Here is a 24690-nt window from a genome sequence, read left to right on the forward strand (position 1 = left end):
CTGTAGGAGGGTCCATAGTTTGCTCTGTGCTAAATTGCTCTCTAAACCAGGTAGCACGCAGGAGACAGGTGAGATGCGCAGAGATCTCTTCCCCCTTAGAACGTGATCACCCGTTCAGGTCCAGGCACCTACGTCCACATAGGGCCCCCTATGTTGCCCCTACGTTGGTCATCAAACTGGCCGCCTCCCCAGTTCCCCACAAATATTTGCATGCGACCCTTTCCGCCATATATGTAAATGTGCATCCTGTTTCTGATTACGATTTATGAATATTCTTTGTATCACTCTTGTTAATCCAGGTAGCTAAGCAGCCTATGAGGGATTACAGGGCAGCCACTCAAGCTTCGACATAGCTACTGGGTTTATTCAGCATATTAGGGCAAGGTCAACTATTCAATTCAGGCAGTAGATCAAATGTCTCACGGCTGGTAGTGCTGTATATTTATTAAAGTTTAATTTTAGCAGAGTAGCTCCTCTAGTTAAATTTAAGATACCCGAGGTCAGGTCATGGCCAATGAAGCCAATTCTTTTATTAATTTTTGAAAATTATGCATTTCACCTACAATCAATATGACTAAATCCATGCGTACATCTAGCACGTGTACATCAACATAATTTATCAAATACGAATCAAATATTATATCGAATATAAATAACAAGGTTACCAAATGTAAATAAATAACAAGATTATCGAATATAAATCAAAATTTTCGTATATGAATATTAAGATTATCGACTATAATTAAAATTTTCGCTTATGAATAAAACGATTATTTGAATATGATTAAAGAGTTTCGTATATAAATCAAGATTTGTATAATATTGCAACGTTTTATACACCGTAAGTGTATCTGTTCAATGCTGAATTTTTATATGCATAAATACAGTAGTACATGCCACAAAATGTAGTCTGTATAATTGTCATTTGATAAAGCCAATTAAAGTACATGTACCAGAGTAAAACATATCTATGAGATACACATGGTATAGCTTAAATATCTTGTATACTGGTTTTAAAAATCATTTTAATTTAGATCATATAAAAAAGCAACATTTTACGTTTAGCTAGACGTAGGTTGTGTACATTGACGTCGCGTCATTGCGCGACAAAATCACATGGGACATTTATTTGGACATTAAGTATCTTTTCGTTTTCCTAAATGAACGCGGGATAAAATGAAATGTTGTATATTCTATATAGTAAATTTTATGTACTTTCTGTAAGTTATATTCATTAAAATATTCGCGTTGGAATAATGCTTAGAAATAAGACATAAAATGGTAGAATTGTTTAAAAAGCGCGCTTTTGTAGAATAAGGACATTTCACTGGACACCGATAAAATCAATCTACTTCATGGACATACTCAGAATTATATAATACTGGCATACACTATGTTCCACGATATATGTACATTATAAATGTAACAAGGATAGTCAACTTCCCCCTGTATTAGGCATGCTACTGGTCATGATGATTTGCATTTGCAGTCTATCTACAAACACGGGACACCACTGTCTTTGCCATTTTCAAGGTCGCTATATCAATTCTATGAACTCAATGTTTAAAGTAATTGGTTTATGGATTTTAGATAAGGACGTCACAATCATACACCAATTTTTACGTTATTTGGAACAAAATCAATAATTTTATTAATGTGTGGATAAAGCGTATGTGTATTTTATGTAACGCGGGACATCGAAAAATGACGACATCTGCGTGTTTATAACTCCGTTATTGCTCATGAAATGCGTGTACACTATATTTTATATAAGCTATTGTCATTATTTATATATTTTCCTTGCCATTGATGTATAAGACTTTAATAATCCACAAAATATGCATCTGTGTAAACAGCGGAAGCATTTTCTTATGCACGTGTGAAAGTAACACCAGCACCGTGCGCGACGTCGCTGCCTCACACCCCTACTGTTTGTAGAAAATGTCTAGCTGGTGAACATATCCCTTTGATTTTAAATATCTATGATTAGAATTTTCGACATCTGAGTCTGGTTAGTGTATAATTGATTGATTGAATGTTGTTTAACGTCCCACTCGAGAACTTTTCACTCATATGGAGGCGTCACCGTTGCTAGCGAAGGGCTGAAAAGTTAGGCCTATGCTCGGCGCTTACGGCCATTAAGCAGGAAGGGATCTTTATCGTGCCACACCTGCTGGGACAAGTGACCTCGGTTTTTGCGATCTCATCCCAAGGATCGTCCGTTTTAATCGCCTCTAGCAATCGGTATTTAGGACCTATTCTAACTCGGATCCCCAGGGAAGGTTAGTGCATGATAATTATTGTAATGGTTTTAAAACATCTCTCATGTGACAGTGTTTAGCAGCTTCCGAGGTATTAACTCTTTTGTTATTAAGGTACGTTCAGTATTTTGTTGAACGCTTGGATGAATACTAGATGTTTACATATGATAGATTGGCTATGTGAATAAGGATAAAAGTTATGAAAGCGTGAATATTGTTCATATCAGCCGTTGGTATGTATTACACTGACCATATAAAAAATAAATTGATTTGTTTGAATTAGGCCATTAAATTACATATGTTATTACTATGATTAGATTCCCTCTTCCACATGAGTGATACTTTATCCAAGAAAAATGGTGATTGTCGCACTTTGCTTGAGCTATTTTATTATAAATTACCCATAAACTTACTAAATGTGTGTGTCCCAGCAAGTTGAGGGTGCATAACGTCTGGTAATCATCATTCAAGCAATATATGAACACATAAGCATTTGTACCGACCACGTGGACACGAAAACATAGTTTTCGTCTCACCCGTGCGTAAGAGTTCAACAAAGGAAAATATATATTGGACAACTCAGAAACTGTGTATTCGGTATGATATATATTACTGTAAATTCCTAAATATACGCGAGGAATTTATCATTGCGTAATTTCGCGAGAAACATTACTCGCAAAAAATATTAAAAATACATGCAAAATCATTGATCAACAGAGCACTCGCAAATTTATTTTCTCGCGATTTGACGTCCATGAGTCATTTTGCGATAATAAGTACTCACGGAAAATAAAGAATCTACAGTATTAGAAATTATTATTGATACATATGTATGTAGTAAGTCTAAAGATAACTTTATATAGTTGGGTTGTTGATAAAACGGGGTATTAAAAACGGAATGGTAAACAGAAAAAAAATTATGTAATAATATTAGGAAATCAGTATTTTGTAAAATCAAAAGGCTTATGAACAAGGTAAGCAGAAAATGCAAAGGGAAGAGGAAGACATACTCAGAATGCAACGTTTCATATACTTCATACAAATGCATGTGCATTTTAGAATCATAATTTATTATGAAAAATACTAAGCAAGCGCCAGTGGGTACCACCCTTTTTCCGCACTTTGTCATTTTCTGACCCACCCACCTCCCCTCTCCCACCGATTTTGACAGTATCTTTAATATATATATATATATATATATATATATATATATATATATATATAAGCACTGAAAAGGCCACGACACTGTTGGTTATTTAAAACTCAAATTTTCGACGCAACCCGCGTCTTTATAAATTTCTTTACTGGCCTTGTATCTTTTCAGATCCGACACTTTAAGAAAGTAGGGTGTTGTTGGGTTTTTGTGCTTATATATATATATATATATATATATATATATATATATATATATATATACACTGAGAAAGACTTGAATCATAATTTAACCTTTCAAATTTCATTAGTTTTTAGCTCACATGAGCCGATGGCTCAAGAGAGATTTTCTGATCGATGTGTCCGTTGTCCATCGTTGTTGTTGTCGTTGGCATTGTCGTCGTAAATTATTCACATTTTCATCTTCTTCTCCAGAACCACTCGCCAATTTCAGCTTGGCACAAAGCATCCTTGGGTAAAGGGGATTTAAGTTTATTCAAATGAAGGGTCATACCCTTTCAAAGAGGAGATAATCACAAAAATACAAAAAAATGGTTGGGTGATTTAAAAATCTTCTCAAGAACCACTGGACTAGAGGAGCTGAAATTAATTTGAAAGCTTCCTAACATAGTACAGATTTAGGTTTGTTAACATTACGGCCCCCGGGTCTAGGGTGGGGCCACAACAGGGGATCAAAGCTTTACATGTATAGTGAAAATCTTTAAATATGGGCCAAGGTGACTCAGGTGAGCGATATTACTCATGGGCCTCTTTTTACATTAATGTCGAAACAACCTGTAGGTGAAGTGCAACAACATTTGGATCGAAACATGGTGTTTCAGGCCAGCCGGAATTTGTTTTCGAACCAACGTCTACTTTGATTAGGACATCCGTTTGTATATATATACATATTATGTACATGTAGGTTATAATCGAAAGACTCGCGGCTTTTGGTTCAGATACTGAGCGTCTGGCAGTCACTATTGATAGAACCTGAAACGCCAGGTTACAAAGCCAGCTTCCTAAGCACCACCGTCTCGTAACTTGTCGTGAACAACGTTATGATATGTACTATTGTTCCTAACCACCACAGTCTCGCAACCTATCGTGACTACGTTATATTATGTACTGTTATTATATTCGTAACAGATGTAACTCTGCGTCAACCTGTGATCCTTGAAGCAATTGCAGACGAGATAAAATTAAACTAATTCATAATTCAACTATTCAAAGAGTAGCTTATTGCTGAGAAACTAAAAGTCGATATTTAATTATATTATGCATCATTTGAACGCCAACCCTCCGAGGAAAATCCTAACAAGCTGTTTTGAACATCGAATAGCAAAACCATATTCCAAATATTTCTAGTTTATTGATAGGCCACGCACACACACCCTCCCTAAAACAACTATGTTGTACATCTTTCTTCAATAAATCTATGGTCGAGAAACCTGTTACATGTACATATCTTTGAGTAACTGAGGTGACTCCTTGTGACTACAAGTGTAAATCTTCTGTCTAATATTTTAGGGTTTGAAATGTAAAACCTACGTTTTAAGGATATATGATTATGACGTTTTTGAAGTCACTGTGTAACTTCAACTAACGTTTTTAAGTCATGGTTTTCGTGACATACATTAATTGTGATTGTGATTAAAGTCTTGAAATACTGAACTATAAATCATAACAGTTGGGACTTTATATTATAATTAGATAATTTTGTGTGAATGCCGTTATCAAATGACTTTACGAATATGATGTGTAACGACATTAACACGTATTTTTCGATGCCGTGTTTACGTTGACAGTAGACAGAGTTTGACAAATGACGTGGTACAGCATATATGGATTTCGGTCGAAAGAAATGTTGTTATATATTTCTAGACCTGTCTATTCTACTCCAAAAAGGGTGAAAGACGGAGTCGCAACACGTTGATAAGAATATCTACACCTTTAATTGTAGACAAATTCAACGACAGAAATCAATAAAATCAAAGTACTGATAGTACTGAAAGACAGTGGTGTGGGTTCGGTGATTGACTGTATCTTGTTTAACGTCCCTCTTGAGAATTTTTCACAAATTTGGAGACATAAAAGGTGAAGATAACGAACAGCAATCAATCTCATAACTCCTATAAGCAATCTGAAATAGATAGTGTGGCAAACACGGATATACTAGAGGTGGGATCATGTGCCTAGGAGGAGTAAGCATCTCCTGTCAACCGGTCACACCCGCCGTGAGCCCCATATCTTGATCAGGTAAACGGAGTTATCCGTAGTCGAAATCAGTATGTGAAGAACGGCCAAACGATCGCCATGAAACAAGTCAGGCAGCATTTGACCCATTAATATGTAGTATTGGCAAACTAGATCGTTATAACGTATATATAGAATTTGCGAAATGCTTACTTTAAACGAGATTGTTGAGACCCCTGGACCATCAACGTAATTGTCATTAGCCTGTCTGGATTTACAAACTGATCATACTCAGGACAAGTTCTTGCGTATGGAATCAGTTAAGAGGTATAAACACCATATACAGGTGATAATGGAATATTGTTACATAAATATGGGAAGTTGACGATTAAGAAGCTAAAATGATCATATGTATCATAAAGTTGAGTTGTTAGTTTGCTGTTAATATCTATTTCAAAGGAAACATATTCACCTTTTATCAATATAAATTACAAAATATGGTAAATTAAGAAAATTAACTTGGAACATGAATTTACCCCATTCAAACAATTGAAAATTGTCAATGAAACATTGATCTTTATTGTTTAGAAAATCTATATTTCAACAGTACTAGTATTTTGCAAGAAAATGAACTGCACAATATATGCAGAGAATACAAGTTTATACTCCGTGATACCCGGGGGGGGGGGGGGGGGGGCTTTCAAAGGCCGATGCAGAAACCGCACCTTCAATGGTGCCAACTATTTCGTAGACCTACGTTTGGATTTTCGGTCCAGTGTCCCGTGTTTTAGGGAAATACCTGTGGCACATACTTTATCTAAATATGAATAAGTACTGAAATGTACGATATGTACATGTAAATGTTATTTTTGTCAGCTTTAGAAACTTTTCTTGATTACATTAAGAGAAAATCTTCGTATTTCACTATTACATTTTTTTCATTAATCAAACCCTTTTTGTACGAGGGCGTGTCAACAAAAAACCAGGTTAACTTTTTTCCACTTGAGACCCACCTCTTCTTTTTCAATGTATTTGCATGTAGATAAACGGTATTTAAGTGTCATCAGCTCAGAACCGAAACACTCAGGGTCTCTTCATTGACCCACTCCTCAACTGTTGTAACGACTTCTTTGTCAGGCCGGAAATGACGTTCATCCATGGATATCCTTTTTCAAGTTTAGGAATAGGAAGAAGTCGCTAGGAGCTAGGTAAGGCAAATAGGCAAGATATATCAATTCATACCCGTTTCGCTCTACAACATCCATTGCAGCTTAGCAAGTTCAGAGTCAGATTGCATTGTCCTGTTGCAGCAAACAAAAGTTTACCTCGGCGTTTTTCACGGAAAGCGGTTGTCAATTGCGCTAGTAAGTTTGCATAGTACACTCCAGTTATTGTACTTCTGTTGGGTAAAAAGTCCAACATAATAACGTATGTCCCAAAACACAGTGGCCATCACCTAACCCGCAGATGGTTGCGTCGTGAACTTCTTTTTCCTCAGGGACCCAGGCACTACCCACTGAGGAATCTGCGATTTATCTTCTGGTTCATAATAACGAACCCAAGTCTCATCTACAGTCACCAGACGCAAAAGCAAATCATCTTTTGACCTAAAATGCTTCAACAAGGCTCATCACTAATGTATTTGGGGACCCAACGGTCTGTAAGCTTGCGCATACCTAAACCAGCATGTAAGATTGTTGAAACGCTCCCATGTGAATTGTCTAATGTCTGCGCTACTTTTTTCACCTGAATTCGCCTATCACAGTATATCAGATACCGGGCTTTCTTACACATGTCTTCGTCGGGGGCTTCCAGTGGGCGTCCAGATCTGGCTTCATCTTCTAAAGACGTTCTACTACGTTTGAATTCCCCTACCCTGAATTTAACCTGAGCAGAAGATGGTGCAGAAGACCCATAGACATCGGCTACTCGTCGTGTATTTCTTTGCTTGTTTAACATTCAAAAACAAGAACCGAATTATAGCATGGTACTCAACTTTAGATGAAAAGCATGCCTTTGCATCACTAGCCATGTTTGGCATCCAATATTGTATTAAAATGGTTCCATACGCGTGCAATTTTGCACCCAGGTATAACATGTCTTGAAACAAGGCATGAAAATCGTGACCGTCTCGGTCAAGCGGAGATGTGATAGGCTGATTACTTATTGACTCACACTCGTACAATTCTAATACTTTTATTCTAAGTATTTTACTTACTGAGTTCCACTAACGAAACCATATTGAATATCTCACTCATCATCGGCAGAGAAATTGCTTATTGAATCAGTTAAAAATTTAACATCAATCTGGATGAATCAGCCAGTGCATGTGCGGTATTCTTGTTGATGACAACGCCTTTATCTTATGAATATGTATGAATCGAGGAATGTAACATCTTAGTAATTGTCGATTAACTTCGTGTATCTAGAACAAAATGTTATTGAAAAGACATCAAAAACTATCTACAATCATACATTTTTATTTTATTTTTTAATTTGGATAATAAAAACAACCCCAAATTTATGCCCGCATATTTCCGACCCTAGGATCCCCGTGCATATACAGGAACGCCCACTGAAGCAGAAATGAGGAAGAAGTTTAGGTGTTTCTAAAATATCACAAAGTTTAATCTACCTATATTTACAATTTATGTTGATATATTCAATACCTGTGTCAAATAGTAGGATTTTGTACAATTTGATATTGTCCTAATTTGTTCTTTGAATTCACCCACCCTACCGAGTCGTAATCCTGGTTGTTTGAAACATTGGTAGAAGTCATGTCAGGTTTCAGAGCTGTAAAACTTGAACAACACCTTTCATATACAAGTGAAACTTAGATCTAAAGTGAGCTCTAACAAGTTTATGCCCGCAGACAGATGCGAATAGCGGGATGGGGCTATGGGCCTAACCCCTTCCCTTGTGAGCTTTGTAAAAAATGAATATATATTTGCATTTTTCATGATCGTCCAGTTGTTACAAACTCTAATTTTTCTTGCAATCAAACTCCCCTTAGAAAAATCTGGATTCACGCATGCGTATCAAGCTGCTCTCGACCTATTAACAGTTTCAACATATTTATCATGAAGCCTTCCACCTGAAGTGTAAACTCTTTGACCTTTGGGGGATCTGGTGCAAGTGTGGGCCCAGACTCTATGAAAATTAATAAAAGTTTGAAACCGGTTGATGATCGAAATGTTTGAACAATATTGGCTCTAACGTTGTTAAAATCAATAATGTGCAACTAAATGACGGACTTTGAAGTTAAAGACATATTGGAACTCGTCCGTTTTGGCAGGGATGCAAATGATGATAAATAAATAATAAATCTATTCCGAAAAGCCACTGATCTTTTTTCCAATTATGGAAACACAAACAATAGATACCGCAAACGTAATTGTGTCTTTTGACATTTCCAGTTGGTTATACATATTAATGAACTAGAGTTACATTAAGCGTTCTGTTATTCCACGGAAAGAGTTACAGCATTCACCAAACTCCACAAGGTGTTCTACAACCAAACTGCTTTCTAAGATAGTGTACAAACTTGCACACAACGACTACAAAAATGACAAGGAAGGAAATTCTGGTGCTTGTGATGACTATAATTATTAACTGCGAAGCCCGTTTACAAGACAGCTACTCAAAGTTACAATATGGATACAGACTGGATAGAAAAACAATAACCTCTTTTGTGGACTTCAGTATTTTAGACTGTGCTGAGGAGTGTTTGAGAACAACACGATGTAAATCCGTTAGTTATTACAAAGGAGCAAATTTCTGTGAAATAAACTATGAGAACAAATCTTCAGCCAGTGACAGGTTTGTAAAAAGCCCGGGGTGGATCTACAGTGAAAAGGAAGATTGGGATATTGTGAGTATGATTTCCTATTTGTTGACCAGGTTCAAGGAAACTTCTGTTTTGTTAGCTGGCCAAAAATCTTCATTTCTCCTTGATATCTTTTGAGGTTTTTATTGTGACTATGGTTTTAACCTTGCGAAATTCTTGCCTTGAAATTCAAACACTCACTTTATACATACGTTCTCAAACATCGAAACTGTTCAGGTAATTTTTACCAGCAAAGGTTTGCGCCGTGTAGGCTTTAGTTAGAATAATCACTATGGTATATGTCGCTCAAACAGTATGGTGGAATCATGAAATCACTAGTTTGATAGGTAAAACCAAAAGCAAGTTTTAATCGGATTATTTACTTCCGAAATATTAATTTTGTGTTTGAATATAAAGTTACAAATATGTCGATAGTTTGAAGATTTAATGAAAATCAAAAGTTAGCGGGAATTGTCAAAACAGATAATCAACTGGTGAATAAATTCATCTCTCTCTCTCTCTCTCTCTCTCTCTCTCTCTCTCTCTCTCTCTCTCTCTCTCCACACACACACACACACATACACACACACACACACACACATATATATATATATATATATATATGCAAGGTGAAGATAACGAACAGTGATCAATCTCATAACTCCTATAAGTAATACAAAATAGATAGTTGGGAAAACACAGACCCCTGGACACACCAGAGGTGGGATCAGGTGCCTACGAGGAGTAAGCATTCCCTGTTGACCGGTCACACCCGCCATGAGCCCTACATCTTGATATATATATATATATATATATATATATACAGTTTAGATTTGATGGCGATATTGCTCACCTTGTTGCGTTCTCCCCTCAAAACAGACAACTGTGGTATACAAAAAAATGGTAGGAAAATGATTCTAGAAACACGTAACTGTGTATTGTCGTTATGTAAAGAACACATCGGAATTGTGCTTCCTTTTGTGAATTAAATTTCATAATCGGACGTTGTTTTTTACCGGCCGCCAGGAGGCGGTCTGCTCTATGATACTCATGTTCTAGAGTCTTTGCGTTTGTGTGAGATTGATATGTTGTTATATGTGTTTTGAAAATTGAAACATGATTACCTTTTATGATATTTTTGATAGAATTAATGATTCTTAACAAATACGTATTTTGTTTGGTTTTGACAATGAAAACACGGTTTAAAGCATTCTTTCATCCAATCTTTATCAAATGTATCGATGTTCGTCTGGGGTTACATTGTACCTAAGGTTTTAGGCATCATCTAAACAAGAAAGGTCAAATAGATCCTTATATATTTTATGTATTTTCAAAGATATTGATTTAAAATTTCCTTGCAATTATGTTTGTTTTACCTTACTTATATAAACGTTTAACAATTATGTTTGTTTTACCTTACTTATATAAACGTTTAACAATTATGTTTGTTTAACCTTACATATACAAACGTTTAACAATGGTTTGTTTTACTTTACTTATATAAACGTTTAACAATTATGTTTGTTTTACCTTACTTATATAAACGTTTAACAATGGTTTGTTTTACCTTACTTGTATAAACGTTTAACAAGAACGCGTTAAATTCAATTTCCTTGAAACATAGAATAGTACAAGATAGCGGTTTCAGCAAACCTACACGTGTCCCGTTCCACATTACACGACGTATTCACCAGAATAACGAGGATCATATTTAATTGCAAGCATGCTTATATAGAATAGACTCAAGTTGTTTAAATTATATAACCTGGAGGTGTATGGTGGGTTTACGACTGAGGAATAAAGTTTTATAATTAAATACGTAAGAAAAATCTGTAAAATATTTTTTCTTCAGAGTAGTATTGCCGTGATTATTCGTATTTTAAAATGTGCAAGCATCTACGGGTAACTTACAGAGACAGGTTTGTTCAAAGCACGGTTTGGAGTATACAATGGGATTACAATACGTAATTAAAGTTTCACATGTAATTACATATATGGGGAAATCGTCTTTTCAAAAACCAGCAGGACTATCATCAGTCATAACCCAATATGCAAGCATCATCAGGTACAGCAGATTCCAATTAATTCAAATTATGGCCCTGGGGGAGATGGATCCATATTTACATGACAATATATGATGGAATGAACCCGCATCATTGGTATTTGTTCTCATGCAAAAATACCATTTCATATGGTCAGTGAAATGAAACAAATTATTTGCAGCCGTTCATGGAAGCTTGCGTCAATATATTTATTGTGCTACAAGTTATGGTATGGTGAACATTATTGATCGTAGTCAATGCATGCGGGCAAAACTTGTTTCAAGTGATACTGCTAAAAAAGATCGTTTCTTTTACAGGCTATATAGGTATGTGTAAAGAAACCATGGTTCTTTACCAAATCTAAATGTATCCGGTAGTTCGTTGTTCTTCATTCATGTGTAAAAAATTAAACAGACAACTCTTATCAACTAGTAGATCTAAATTTTCGCAATATGCAATATAATTCGACCTTTAATAAATATATTCACAGTTACTAAGATATTACGAGTGCTCATATTTAACCATGTACTTCCTTCAACAAATATGAAATATATTTATAAAGCAAAATATAAAATATAAAAATTAATGTTCATTGCTAACTTAAGAAATATGATGCGACGTGCCTGAAATGTACATTTTATCTCATATCTAAAACTTTGATATCATCATATCAATCCAGTGCTGGTAACTTGATTATTATTACATATGCTCCCGTCCTTGATTTCCTAAACTTCACGCTTTTTCTTTATAGATTATTTTCACGTTTGTCATATTTGCTAATCTGTTTGGACCATCTGAGCTTTTATATTGTATATATTATCATAAAGTTAGATCAATGTTTGATTAATGCATCCATACAAGTCACAGAACACAAATTTATTGCGTTTTAAACTCTGTATACTTTATTATAAAGAACAGTGTTAGTTATTTTCAATTTTTCATTCGCTCCCCCTCTTGTGACGTCATACGATTTCGCAAAGTCAATGATTTGATAAGATTTCTGCATGACAGAAACATAAATTATGTTGTAGACCTTTCAATTGTTATTCTAAAAAAATCTTGTTAACCATGGCATAATTAAAAAGGCTAAGTTATATATGAATAATCAATTACATGTTCCAAAATATTGAAAACCAGGGCAATAACTCTGTTTTCATTGAATTATTTATCAAGTCCATTATGCGATATATTTCGTTTATTTTTCACAAATATATTGTATATTTTTTAAATAAATAGTTTTATGAAATTGTTTTTGAAACTATTGAATCATTTTAACCAATTTTTGTAAAATTTTGATCATGCCATTTAAGAAAATTGCAATTTTCTGACGTTGATTCATTAATACCGCAACATACTTTTATATATTGCTGTTACATATTATTTTTATTTGTTACGAAGATATATTATATGAAAAATAAACAATCAAATATAAGATTGAACCTATAATTCTAGAAGGGTTGAATTACCTTAAGAATGTAATACATTCCATTGGCTCCACTTTTTGGCACGCTGTTTTTGGCTATATTTAGCTCTAAAACTTCATAGTTATTTCTGATTTCAAACGTTTCGGTTGAGCATCACTGAAGAGACATTATTTGTCGAAATGCGTATCTGATGGATCAAAATTGGTACCGTATAAGTTTTACATACAGAAACAGGGGGATGAATCTGAACGTTTCCTATTCGTTAGCACACCTAAATGAAGTTTCCCCAATACATTACCTGCATGGAAAGGATGACGATAACGAACAATAATCAATGTCACTTTGATGAAGATAATGACTAGTGATCAATTTTATATAGATGTAGACATACCCAACATGCAGATTAGATCATCAGGGAGAAACAATGGTGACATGATATCAAGCCACCATCATTAGTAAACCAGGCTTGAATTTCTTTCTCAAATTGATTTTTCATTCAAACTTCGATGTGATTCGATTTTGAATTGTACAGGCATCACTTCGAACATTGGTCTGCTACTGTTTACTGTAATAAAATGTAACGGTAAATGTCCAAGTAAGAAATTTCATTGAATATTTATATATTTTTCAACATTCATTTTTATTCATATTTCCAAAGTTTGACCTCCGATATCTTTACTAAATGAAACATTTTATTTTCATTTCAAGTTTTACCTTGGATATCTTTGAATTTGATATAATTGAAATGATAAGCCATTCCTCATATATGTGACCGGTGTGCGTATGGATTTTGATAAACATAGTACGACTATTTTAACAGCTGAGAATATTCCTACATTAATGAAAGTTAAATGTAAATATGAAAAATAAATTTCAGTTTTTGAAAATAGATGAGGCTATGAACAGTAACACTTCAGTAAGTACATGATTGACTGATTAAATATTGTTTTACGTCCCTCTCGAGAATATTTCACTCATATGGAAAGGTCACCACTGCCGGTGAAGGGCTGCAAAATTTAGGCCTATGCTCGGCGCTTATGGCCTTTGAGCATCTTTATCGTGCTGCACCTACTGTGACACGAGGCCTCGGTTTTCGCGGTCTCATCCGAAGGACCGCCCCATCTAGTCGCCTCCTAGGACAAGCAAGGAGTACTGATGACTATTCTAACCCGGATCCCCACGGGGCGTCAGCACATGAAGTATGACGTAAAGCGCCGTACCTATTGTCCTCCAGTGTTTTCAAAAATGAAATTTATTTCTAAAATAACATTCCTCCACCAGTACTCATTAGAATATTAGGGTGGATTTTTTACGTAGCGCCTTTATATACAGTTTATGCAGTGAACTGTTTACTGGAACAAGGTAGAGGAATCATGGTTGTTATGTCTGCCCAATAGGGGATGCTACTCGTCCTAGTCACCTAATGCCACGTATGTTTTCCCTGAGCTTCGTGGATGCCCTTTCCTCACTTCTGTATTCTACATGTAATTTTATGAGATTGATCACTGTTATTATCTTCACATTTTTCACAAATCACAGGAAACATTTACGGATAGACATCCAAACTACATTTGCAGGCAAATATCCACACTACCGTTATAGACAGATATCCACACTACGGTTATAGACAGATATCTACATTACCGTTATAGACAGATAGCAACACTATAGTTATAAACAGAAATCTACACCACAGTTAAAGACAGATATCCACACTACAGTTATAGAAAGATACCTACACTACATTTATATACAGATATCCACACTATGGTTAGATACAGATATCAACACTATAGTTATAGACAGATATCCACACTACGGTTATAGACAGATATCTACACTACAGTTATATACAGATATCCACACTATGGTTATATACATATATCCAGACTACAGTTATTGACAGATATCTACACTACAGTTATAGACAGATATCCACACTATGGTTACAGATTTAAAGGAGGACTGGCAAGTAATTAATCCACTAAATGTTCTCTATTGTTCTTAAAAAATAGTCATTAGAGGTCAATGCGCACGCCATGAAAAATGCACTGGTATTTATTGTTTATTTTGAGTATTTAATCAAGAATACGTTCTATGGTTTTCACATATTGATATCTGTTTAATCTTTTTACAATAAAATCTACTAGAGATATTTCAATTACTTTTTTATGTGAAGTCGAAGTTTGTTGAATCTTTACCAATATTCCGTTCTTGTTGCAGGGTATCGTATCTTCTTGTTCGGCATCCAATTGTTCCATCAATGAAAAATGCAAACCCTTACCAATGGGCAAGTTTGAATGTGCTTTATCAGGTAATAGATTATACATGAATATACAAATTAGAGTGAAATATTTAAAAAACGACAACGGAATACAATTGTTAACCATGAAATGTAGACCCACTCCAAAACACACATTTTCCAGTATGTTCATTCTCAACAGATTGTGACATTCCATCCCAGAAGGGAGTGAATCTGAGCAGCGTTGGCAGATGGGATGGAATTGGAATTCAAAGATTCATGAAACTTGACTGTTACCAAAATTACATTCAGTCTGGTTCACGGATGTTTGTTTGCGCACCAAACGGACAGTGGGGAACGGACATGAAATGTGGTATTTTTTTAAATGCAAGAACCTTTATTACATCGTTTAATAGTATTTGATAACAATGAAGAGACGATGTGATATCCGGTGAATTTTTCTGGTTTATTTCTTCTTTAATAATTGTTAACGAAGGAGCAGAAACTGCCTAGCTTTCCATGTTAGGTTTAACACGACCAAAGTTCGCGATGGATGTGACGGCTTGACAGGGGATGCTTACTCCTCTTAGTCACATGATCCCACCTGTGGTGTATCCAGGGGTCCGAGTTTACCCAACTCTCTATTTTGTATTGCTTACAGGGGTTATGCGATTGATCACTGTTCTTTATCTTAATCTTTAATTGGATGTATGTAATTCAAGGTCTCATTTATGCAATTGATGTATGAAAGTAAAATGTCCCTTAAATGAGTAATTTCCAAATAAAGACAATATTCTTTTATGAAGTACTTTAATTTTCTTAGCCTCTTCCTTACGAAAAATGATTCATATACAATGAAATTATAGAGCGAACGCCAAGTGTAACCAGCAATAGAGGGGGGGGGGGCATGAGAGGGAAATAAAGGAAATATACAAAAATGCAACTTATTTTACTCAAGGTGTATATCTGGAATCATAAGTACTGATTTATTTCTTTTCTTGCAGTTACCCATTGATCACTGTTCGTTATCTCTACCTTTTCACTGCTTTAAATTGCGTATATAATGTGTTTCAATCAATTCTCAGGAACTTGTAGCTTGAATTGAAGTACGTAATTCGAAGTATCAAACATGTACTTGGTGTATGAAAGCATAATGTCTCTTAATAGAGTACTTTCCAAATAAAGAATATTCTGTTATGGAGTACTTCCACTTTTTCACATCTTCTATATGAAGATTGATTATATATATTAGAGAAATACGAGCAATAAATGGGGGAAATTATGAGAAAGAAATAAAGGAAAGACACAAATAAGCAGCTTGTTTTGCTCAAGGTATATATTTTTTATTAATAAGTACTGATCTATTTCTTTTCTTGCAGTTATCGATCACTGTGCTTCTTCTCCCTGTAAAAATGGCGGAAACTGTACATCCAATTCAACAACGTTCTCATGTCAGTGTGCATATGGGTTTATCGGAAACACATGTGAAGGTATGTGTTTTAGTTATGCGTGCTAGCATTATTGCGATCTCCAGAGACGTACCACTATATCAATATTTTTACTGCAATTCCGTACTCATAAAACGAACTTGGCAGTAATTCCACATTTGATCATTCTACTTATATTCCAATTTCACTTTCAAAATTTGAAATGCTTCAAAACCATGCTTCACTTTTAAAAACATTTGAGATGAGATTGATCACTGTTCGTTTTCTTCACCTTTCATTTGATATTCCAGTCAATGGGACGAATGAATGTGAGTTACCGTACCTACATGTAAATTGGATTCTTAAACTTAGCATCGCTTACAAACATATATACAATGCTAAATCCAGTGAAAGTTCTACCAAGACTCTATCTTTGCTCCTCACGAAAATATAAACTGCGGTGTAGGAGAAACTTCAAATGTATTGTGCCACAAAATATGCCAGCAGTGGAGTAAATCAAATGTCCATTCCAAAACATTCAGAAGAACGTTTAGTAAATTTGAAATCAATGAATTTTTCTTACATGATCATTGCTGACTATCAACTAAAGATTAGATTTCTTGACATTATATAAATGTACTTCGTCAACAAAAGTGGAAAAAGGAAATACTCATCTCTAGTGATCAATCATTTGACAAACTCACTTTGTTAAACACCACTATAATTCTGCGCACAAATACTCTGAGTTGATATTGAAAAGATGATGAAATTCCCCATAGACTATATCTTCGTTAGGTCATCTAACAATCTGATGGAATTCCCATGACAAATATGTAGAGAGTTTGTTTCTATATGATCGTCTGTCGACAAACTTACAACGAAAATATTCTTCTCAATTCTCAGTTTAGTACATAAGTTGAAAAACGGCATTATGTGCTGTAAAAAATGTACTTTGCCGCACTGGCACATTACATGATGTCACAATGAAAAACACGTCATGACGAAGGTCAGGCCGTACATATCTACAGTCCTTTTGCGGTTGGAAAACTCAAAATATTGTTTTCGTTACTTACCACCGCTGTCAAACGATAAACCACAATCGTGTAAAAGTTTCTGTCAAATGGGTTATATTAATTCTCTTTGATATTGAAATACTTTAAATTTCTTCTTAATATAACATACATACAAGGTGAAGATAACAAGCAGTGATCAATCTCATAACTCCTATAAAGGTGAAGATAACAAACAGTGATCAATCTCATAACTCCTATAAAGGTGAAGATAACGAACAGTGATCAATCTCATAACTCCTATAAAGGTGAAGATAACGAACAGTGATCAATCTCATAACTCCTATAAAGGTGAAGGTAACGAACAGTGATCAATCTCATAACTCCTATAAAGGTGAAGATAACAAACAGTGATCAATCTCATAACTCCTATAAAGGTGAAGATAACAAACAGTGATCAATCTCATAACTCCTATAAAGGTGAAGATAACGAACAGTGATCAATCTCATAACTCCTATAAGCAATATAAAATAGATAGTTGGGCAAACACGGACCCCTGGGCACACCAGAGGTATGATCAGGTGCCTAGGAGGAGTAAACATCCCCTGTTGACCGGTCACACCCGCCGTGAGCCCTATATCCTGATCAGGTAAGCGGAGGTATCCGCAGTCAAAATTAGTGTACCAAGAACGGCTTAACAATCGGTATGAAACACGTCAGACAGTATTTGACCCAATGCGAGGTTGTATTGACGAACTAGATCGTTATAACGACCATAGAATTTGCGAAATACTGACTTCAATCAAGACTGTTGAAATCCCTGTACCATCAACTTGTTTGTCAGTAGCTTACCTGACTATACGCAGAACAAGCTCTTGAATATCGAATAAGTTGAGATATATAAACACCATATGTAGGTGATAATGGAATAGTGCTACATAAATATGGGAAGTTGACGATGAAGAAACTGAAATCACCCCGTTTGTCATACATGCTAAATTATATCCATATTATATTGTGATCTTGATATCGCCCCTAATCTGCACGTATACTGACTTTCAAAATGGACTCGTTTGCATAAACAGGGTTTTCGTACATATAAATTTCATCATTGGCACGGCACCCCGAGGGTTTTGAGTGAAAAAATATTTGCTTTATGTGACATGTGATCTTCAGTGCAAAAGGAAACCTAGGGTAGCAAAGTGTCTTCAACAAAAAACATGTTTTAGGCACCTAATTCCACCTCTGGTATGTCCAGGGGTCCGTCTTTGTCCAACTATCTATTTTATATTGCTTATAGGAGTTATGAGATTGATCACTGTTCGTTATCTTCACCTTGCATTCAACTTTGTATATGCAAAACTCGCTGCATCTCGCATATTCAATGCAAAAATTAGACATGTTACAAGTCACTATACAGTTACTCTCATTACTTTTCAAATGAAGGAATTAATATGTTTTGAAGTTATTTGAACGTTAACTTGCATTGATATCTGGATATCGTGCCAATGGAACACACACGGTACGATATTATCTTGAAGTTTTATCACGTGATATGCAGCTGATGTAGAGACTGTCCGTCTGGTGAAAAATGTATGGGAGGTCAATATGCACTTAATTATATATACATATTGTTTTGTATAAAAGGGTTGTGTGTACAGAAGTTATTAAAAAAATGATCTGTTTATTTAAGTTTTTTTCCCTGACATATTTCTATGACTCTACTTAACACAACTGCGTGCTTGATAAATTCGTCGTCAGTTGCTCAACAAACCTTGCAAAACATTTATATTCTGATATTCTACAAGAACCTGCATGTCATTGACCAGTACTACAACTGTATATCATGGGGAGCAATCAATAGGTGATAATGTCTTTCTTCCAGAGCGACATAAGAGCTGTATGGAGATTTTACAAAGTGACCCAGGCGTGGAAGGAAAAGATGGGGTGTATTCGATAGATGTTAATGATCAGGAAAAGAAAGTGTACTGTGACATGACTACAGATGGAGGGGGCTGGACGGTGAGTACATTAAAATCAGAAACACAAACCACAAGAACTTCTATCGAATATGTAGTCTTTGGTAGGTATATCAAGTATTTGAGCTGTGCATCAGAAATTTCCAGATCAATAACAACGTTTTGTAAAACGATATTTTGAGTAATTGATATTGGAAAAAATATAAAGATTAGATAATCTAAGGATAGTAAAATAACCTGAATCGATGGTTTCATTCATATCAATTATAAATACAATAGTCGGAGAGGCCACATTTACATTGCCGTAACAGACAGTAGAGTGATCAACTGATTTCATTGGCAATATTAAAAAACTGAAAATTTAAATTATTATTATACATTTATATAGCGCTTATCTTATCAAGATAACTACCCTTAAACATTTTAAATGTAAAACAATATAAACCAAAACAAAGTACAATAAACACATAGAAAAGGTTAAAAATTAACATAGTAACTATGGGAAGGCATAACCACACATGGTTTTGTCGAAATAACCGTATACATAAATACTGAATTACAGATTAACCGCAAATTTAAAAAAGATATGTGTTAAGTTTGTTTTTAAAACCGGATTTTGTAAAACTGGTTATTTACGCGTGGGTAAATTTACGTAAATTTCATAGTAACATCATAAGCGTGTAAACGTCCCATAAATTATATTCAGTTACCGTGTTTTTCTTCCCACTCGTAATGTTCGGCGTGGATAAACGCGTACCTCCAGCACAAATAACCACTTTTACAGTAATTAACCTTCGCACTTTTGTGGAAAAGTGTACTTAGATGAGAAAAATGTTCGCATTAAAACGCACGGATTTATAACAGACATCTCCGAATCGTACATTAAACACGATGTATTAAAGATATGTTGAATTCCACAGTTAAACATAACATTGTTATCGGTCGGAATCCCCTGTTTAAGTCCATCAAAATAATTACACTCAATTCAACGATTTTACAATTCATATACAAATGTGTACAGTAAAAAATATTGATCAATGAATATATACTAGCACACAGTAGACCTAATAAAAGTTCATAAAGTAATGTCCGATGTTGATTTACCACATTCAATGAAGTTGAATTAGCACACGAGAATAAGTCTGTTTGAAACACTGTCGTAGATTTGTCATGAAGTCCAGTCCCCAACAATGGAATATCTAGTGTAATTCTATCAAGTTGCGTTATACCACAAAATTTACATTCTGTTTGTACAAAGATTGAAACAAAGTCCTAGAAATTTCTAGTTTTTTGAAATTATATAATTGAAAACAAACATTCTATTACGTCACCGCAGTTGAACTCTCCAAATTATTGTTCTAGAATAGAACCTTTAGAATCTTTTTAAGCGAAATTTGTCAATATATATTTCAAACGTACTACACAATTATGTGTTTAGATCAAATTGACTTGTAGTAAAATGTATTATTTTCAAATTTTGTTGTTTGATCAGTTAAACATAATAAGATCTTTGAATGCAAGGTGAAGATAACGAACAGTTATCAATCTCATAACGCCTATAAGCAACACAAAATAGATGGTTGGGCAAACACGGACCCCTGGACACACCAGAGGTGGGATCAGGTGCCTAGGAGGAGTGAGCATCCCCTGTTGACCGGTCACACCCGCCGTGAGCCCTATATCCTGATCAGGTAAACGGAGTTATCCGCAGTCAAAATCAGTGTGCCAAGAACGGCTTAACAATCGGTACGAAACACGTCAGACAGCATTTGACCCAATGCGAGGTTGTACTGACGAAGTAGATCGTTATAACTACCATAGAATTTGCGAAATACTGACTTCAATCAAGACTGTTGAAATCCCTGTACCATCAACTTGTTTGTCAGTAGCTTACCTTGATTTAAAAACTGACTATACGCAGAACAAGATTATTTCGATTGCTGACCAAGCAACAGGGGGAAATGGTAACTTGTTGAGTATCTTTTTATTTCCAATAAATGAGCATTACAAGATTGGTCCCATTATGGCAAAATAACGTTTCAATAAAAATATCACATCGCTCGTCTCGTACTATCGTACAATCTTATTCTATATAAAATTGCGAGTAAAATCTTGTAAAAAACTTTGTTATGTTTCTATTTATAAAATCTAACATATTTTAAACCCCGGATTATTATACATATTTGTGATCACAATACTCCTTTTAAATATTTACTTTTAGTTTTACATATTTCAAGGGCCATATCTTGGGGTCTATGAATCAAGTTCAATCTGTAGTTTATTTGTTTTGCAGATTATCCAAAAACGACAAGATGGCTCTACAGACTTTTATAAAACATGGGCAGATTACAAGAAAGGATTCGGAGACCCATCCAAAAACTACTGGCTTGGTAGGTTATTTTTCATGCCAATGTTACATGTAAAATGATTGATTTAAAAACAGCTTGACATTAATATATCACTGTGTCAATATCGCCGACCATGTTAACATGGTCTATAAGTAAATCTAAGTATTCTTATAATATCAAGAAATATGCATCTCCATACTGGAAAAGTAAGTAAGTTCACATGAATGAAATGACTCAATGGTAATGGGATATTGCGGGCACCAGGAAAGGAAGATGTGGTTACATTTCACGTTTCATGTATAAACAATCTCATTGTAAGACAGCATTTCACAAAGTGTATGGTTGTGATAACAATCTGATTTACATAAACAACATGTCATTAGGTCGAGTACTGTCTGACGTATTTCGTACCAAATGTTAAGCATATCTATACATTCTAAGTTTCCTACAGATTCTTTTGATAAGGGGTTCATGGCAGGTGTGACAGAGAAACGGGGATGCTTACTCCTCCTAGGTACATGATCCCACCTCTAGCGTATACAGGATCCGTGTTTGTCATAATATAAATTTTGTATAGGGATTGAAGAGATTTATCAATATTCGTTATATTATCGTTTTTAAAGGATTTAAAGTATGTATTCCTATGTACATGTAAAACCTCTATTTCCTATTGTGGCCTACTGGAACTAAACTACTCAAAATGTGATAAGGATCACTAGCTTATATGTGTGTAATTTACCACTAACATAACAAAAGACATAGATTTGACCCAGAAACGTGTTTACTCCGGTTATCAATGAAGATTCATGAACGGCATGATATTTTATCAATACGGAATGCTTGAAATCTGATAACAACACCAAAAGGCATTTCATTACAAAAAGTTAACAGCAAACCAGAGAAAGAATTACACAGTTTTTGGGGATAGTCCATCATTACATTTAGTCGATGAAGTGTCAATACCGGGTATGGCCTCCCTTTGCATCAATGACGGCTTGACAACGTCGAGCCATTCTGTCAATAAGCACCCGGATGTTTCCAATGGGAAGGTTGTTCCACTCTTCCACGAGGGCGTTTCCGAGCTCTCCCAAAGTCGTGGGTTGTGCTCTACGGCGTGAAAGGGCAACCTGCAGCGTGTTCCATACATGCTCAATCAGGTTCAAGTCCGGCGAGCGCGCTGGCTAGTCCATACGGACAATTGTCTCCTGCTGAATGTACTGCTCCACCACCCTGGCGCAATGAGGACGGGCGTTATCATCCATCAAGAGGAACTCAGGGCCAACAGCACCAGCGTAGGGTCTGACTTAAACATCGAGGATCTCATCCCGGTACCGCATCCCCGTCATTGTTCCTGTCTCCAGGACATGAAGATATGTTCTTCCATCCCTGCTGATTACACCCCAGACCATGATGGAACCACCACCATAACGGTCATGTTCACTGATGTTGGCATCATGGAAACGTTCACGTTGTCGTCGCCACACTCGGTGCCTCCTGTCTGTAAAGTCCAAACAATACCCGGACTCATCGGTGAACAGAACTTGAACCCAATCGTTCTATGTCCAAGTGACATGATATTCAGCCCAGTCCAATCGCTCCCGCCGGTGTCGAACAGTCAGAGGGACTCGAACACATGCCCTTCTCGAGTTGAAACCTGCATTGTGAAGCCGATTCCGTATCGTCTGAGTGGACACATTCACCCCCGAGGCGTTCAGGAGGTCCTTACGTAGGCTGGTTACTGTCCAGAAGGGATGGCGTCGTGCCTGAAGAGCCACAAAATGGTCTTGGCGTTGGATTGTCGACCTCTGACGACCACCCCCATATCGGTGTGCTGCTGTACCAAACGTTTGCTGTCGGTTCCAGGCCCTGTTTACAACGCTCTGGCTGACGTTTAGTGCATTTGTAACGTCACGTTGTGAATAGCCAGCGTCAAACATTCCAATACATCTGCCCATTTGTTATGTCGTCAGGCGACGCCTTACACGTTGAGGGGGCATTGTGTTGATAAACGTAGTGTAAACACTCAAGTGAGTTTGAAATTTTAGAAAGATTCAGACACCGATGCCTGAGTGAAAATTGTGCAATGGTAGCAAAAGCATAAACTGTGATGAGAAACGCATTTCCCATGGCATGAAATGCACGTGCAAGTTTGTTGAAGACGTTTTTGATTTCACTTGGACACAATATTGCCAGTTATGTAGTAATTAATTTTTTAAACAGAAAAATATCTATGATCCTTATCAAATTTTGAGTAGTATACAATTTGAACCAAGTTGACTGTACAATAAGGATACAATATGACTAATCATGACGTGTTACTGTTAAAACATATATGTTCAAAGTTTTAACTGTGAATGTACATTATTATGCATATATATATACCAGTATGAAATTTTGATTCCATGTTGTGGCCCATTTTACCCCCGTACATGATTTGATCAAACTTTAACCTACATTTCCTGGGGATGCTAGTCTTACATAATTATATGACTAATTCAGGTCCAGCTGTTCTTGAGAAATACAATTTAAAAGAGTTTCCTCTACATTTCCATTTAAAAGTTTGATCCGTATTGTGGCCCCACTCATCTCCTGGGAGTCATAGTATGTACAAAATTCAATTTACACTCTTAAAGGAAGTTTTCAGATAAGATTTGCTTTTTTCTGGTCTAGTGATGCATGGAAATTAAAGGATGTCACCATATTTTCACAATTTCTTAAGTACCGGCATTGGAAAGGGTAGACTCTTATCTCCAATAAATGATTTTGAATCACCTTTGCC

The 24690-nt window shown here is 35.7% G+C and overlaps 1 protein-coding gene across 1 annotated transcript in view; it reads left to right on the top strand.

Moving 5' to 3' along the window:
- LOC130046668 (ficolin-2-like) overlaps positions 1–24690 on the top strand; it is a 77882-nt gene that overhangs the window by 25105 nt on the left and 28087 nt on the right. The window contains exons 4-5 of the mRNA XM_056142935.1: positions 19470–19606; positions 21857–21953. Of these exons, the coding sequence (XP_055998910.1) occupies positions 19470–19606; positions 21857–21953 (234 nt within the window). The remainder of the gene's footprint in view (positions 1–19469; positions 19607–21856; positions 21954–24690) is intronic.

The sequence above is a fragment of the Ostrea edulis genome, chromosome 7 (genome assembly GCF_947568905.1).
Source record: "Ostrea edulis chromosome 7, xbOstEdul1.1, whole genome shotgun sequence".
NCBI lineage: Eukaryota > Metazoa > Mollusca > Bivalvia > Ostreida > Ostreidae > Ostrea > Ostrea edulis.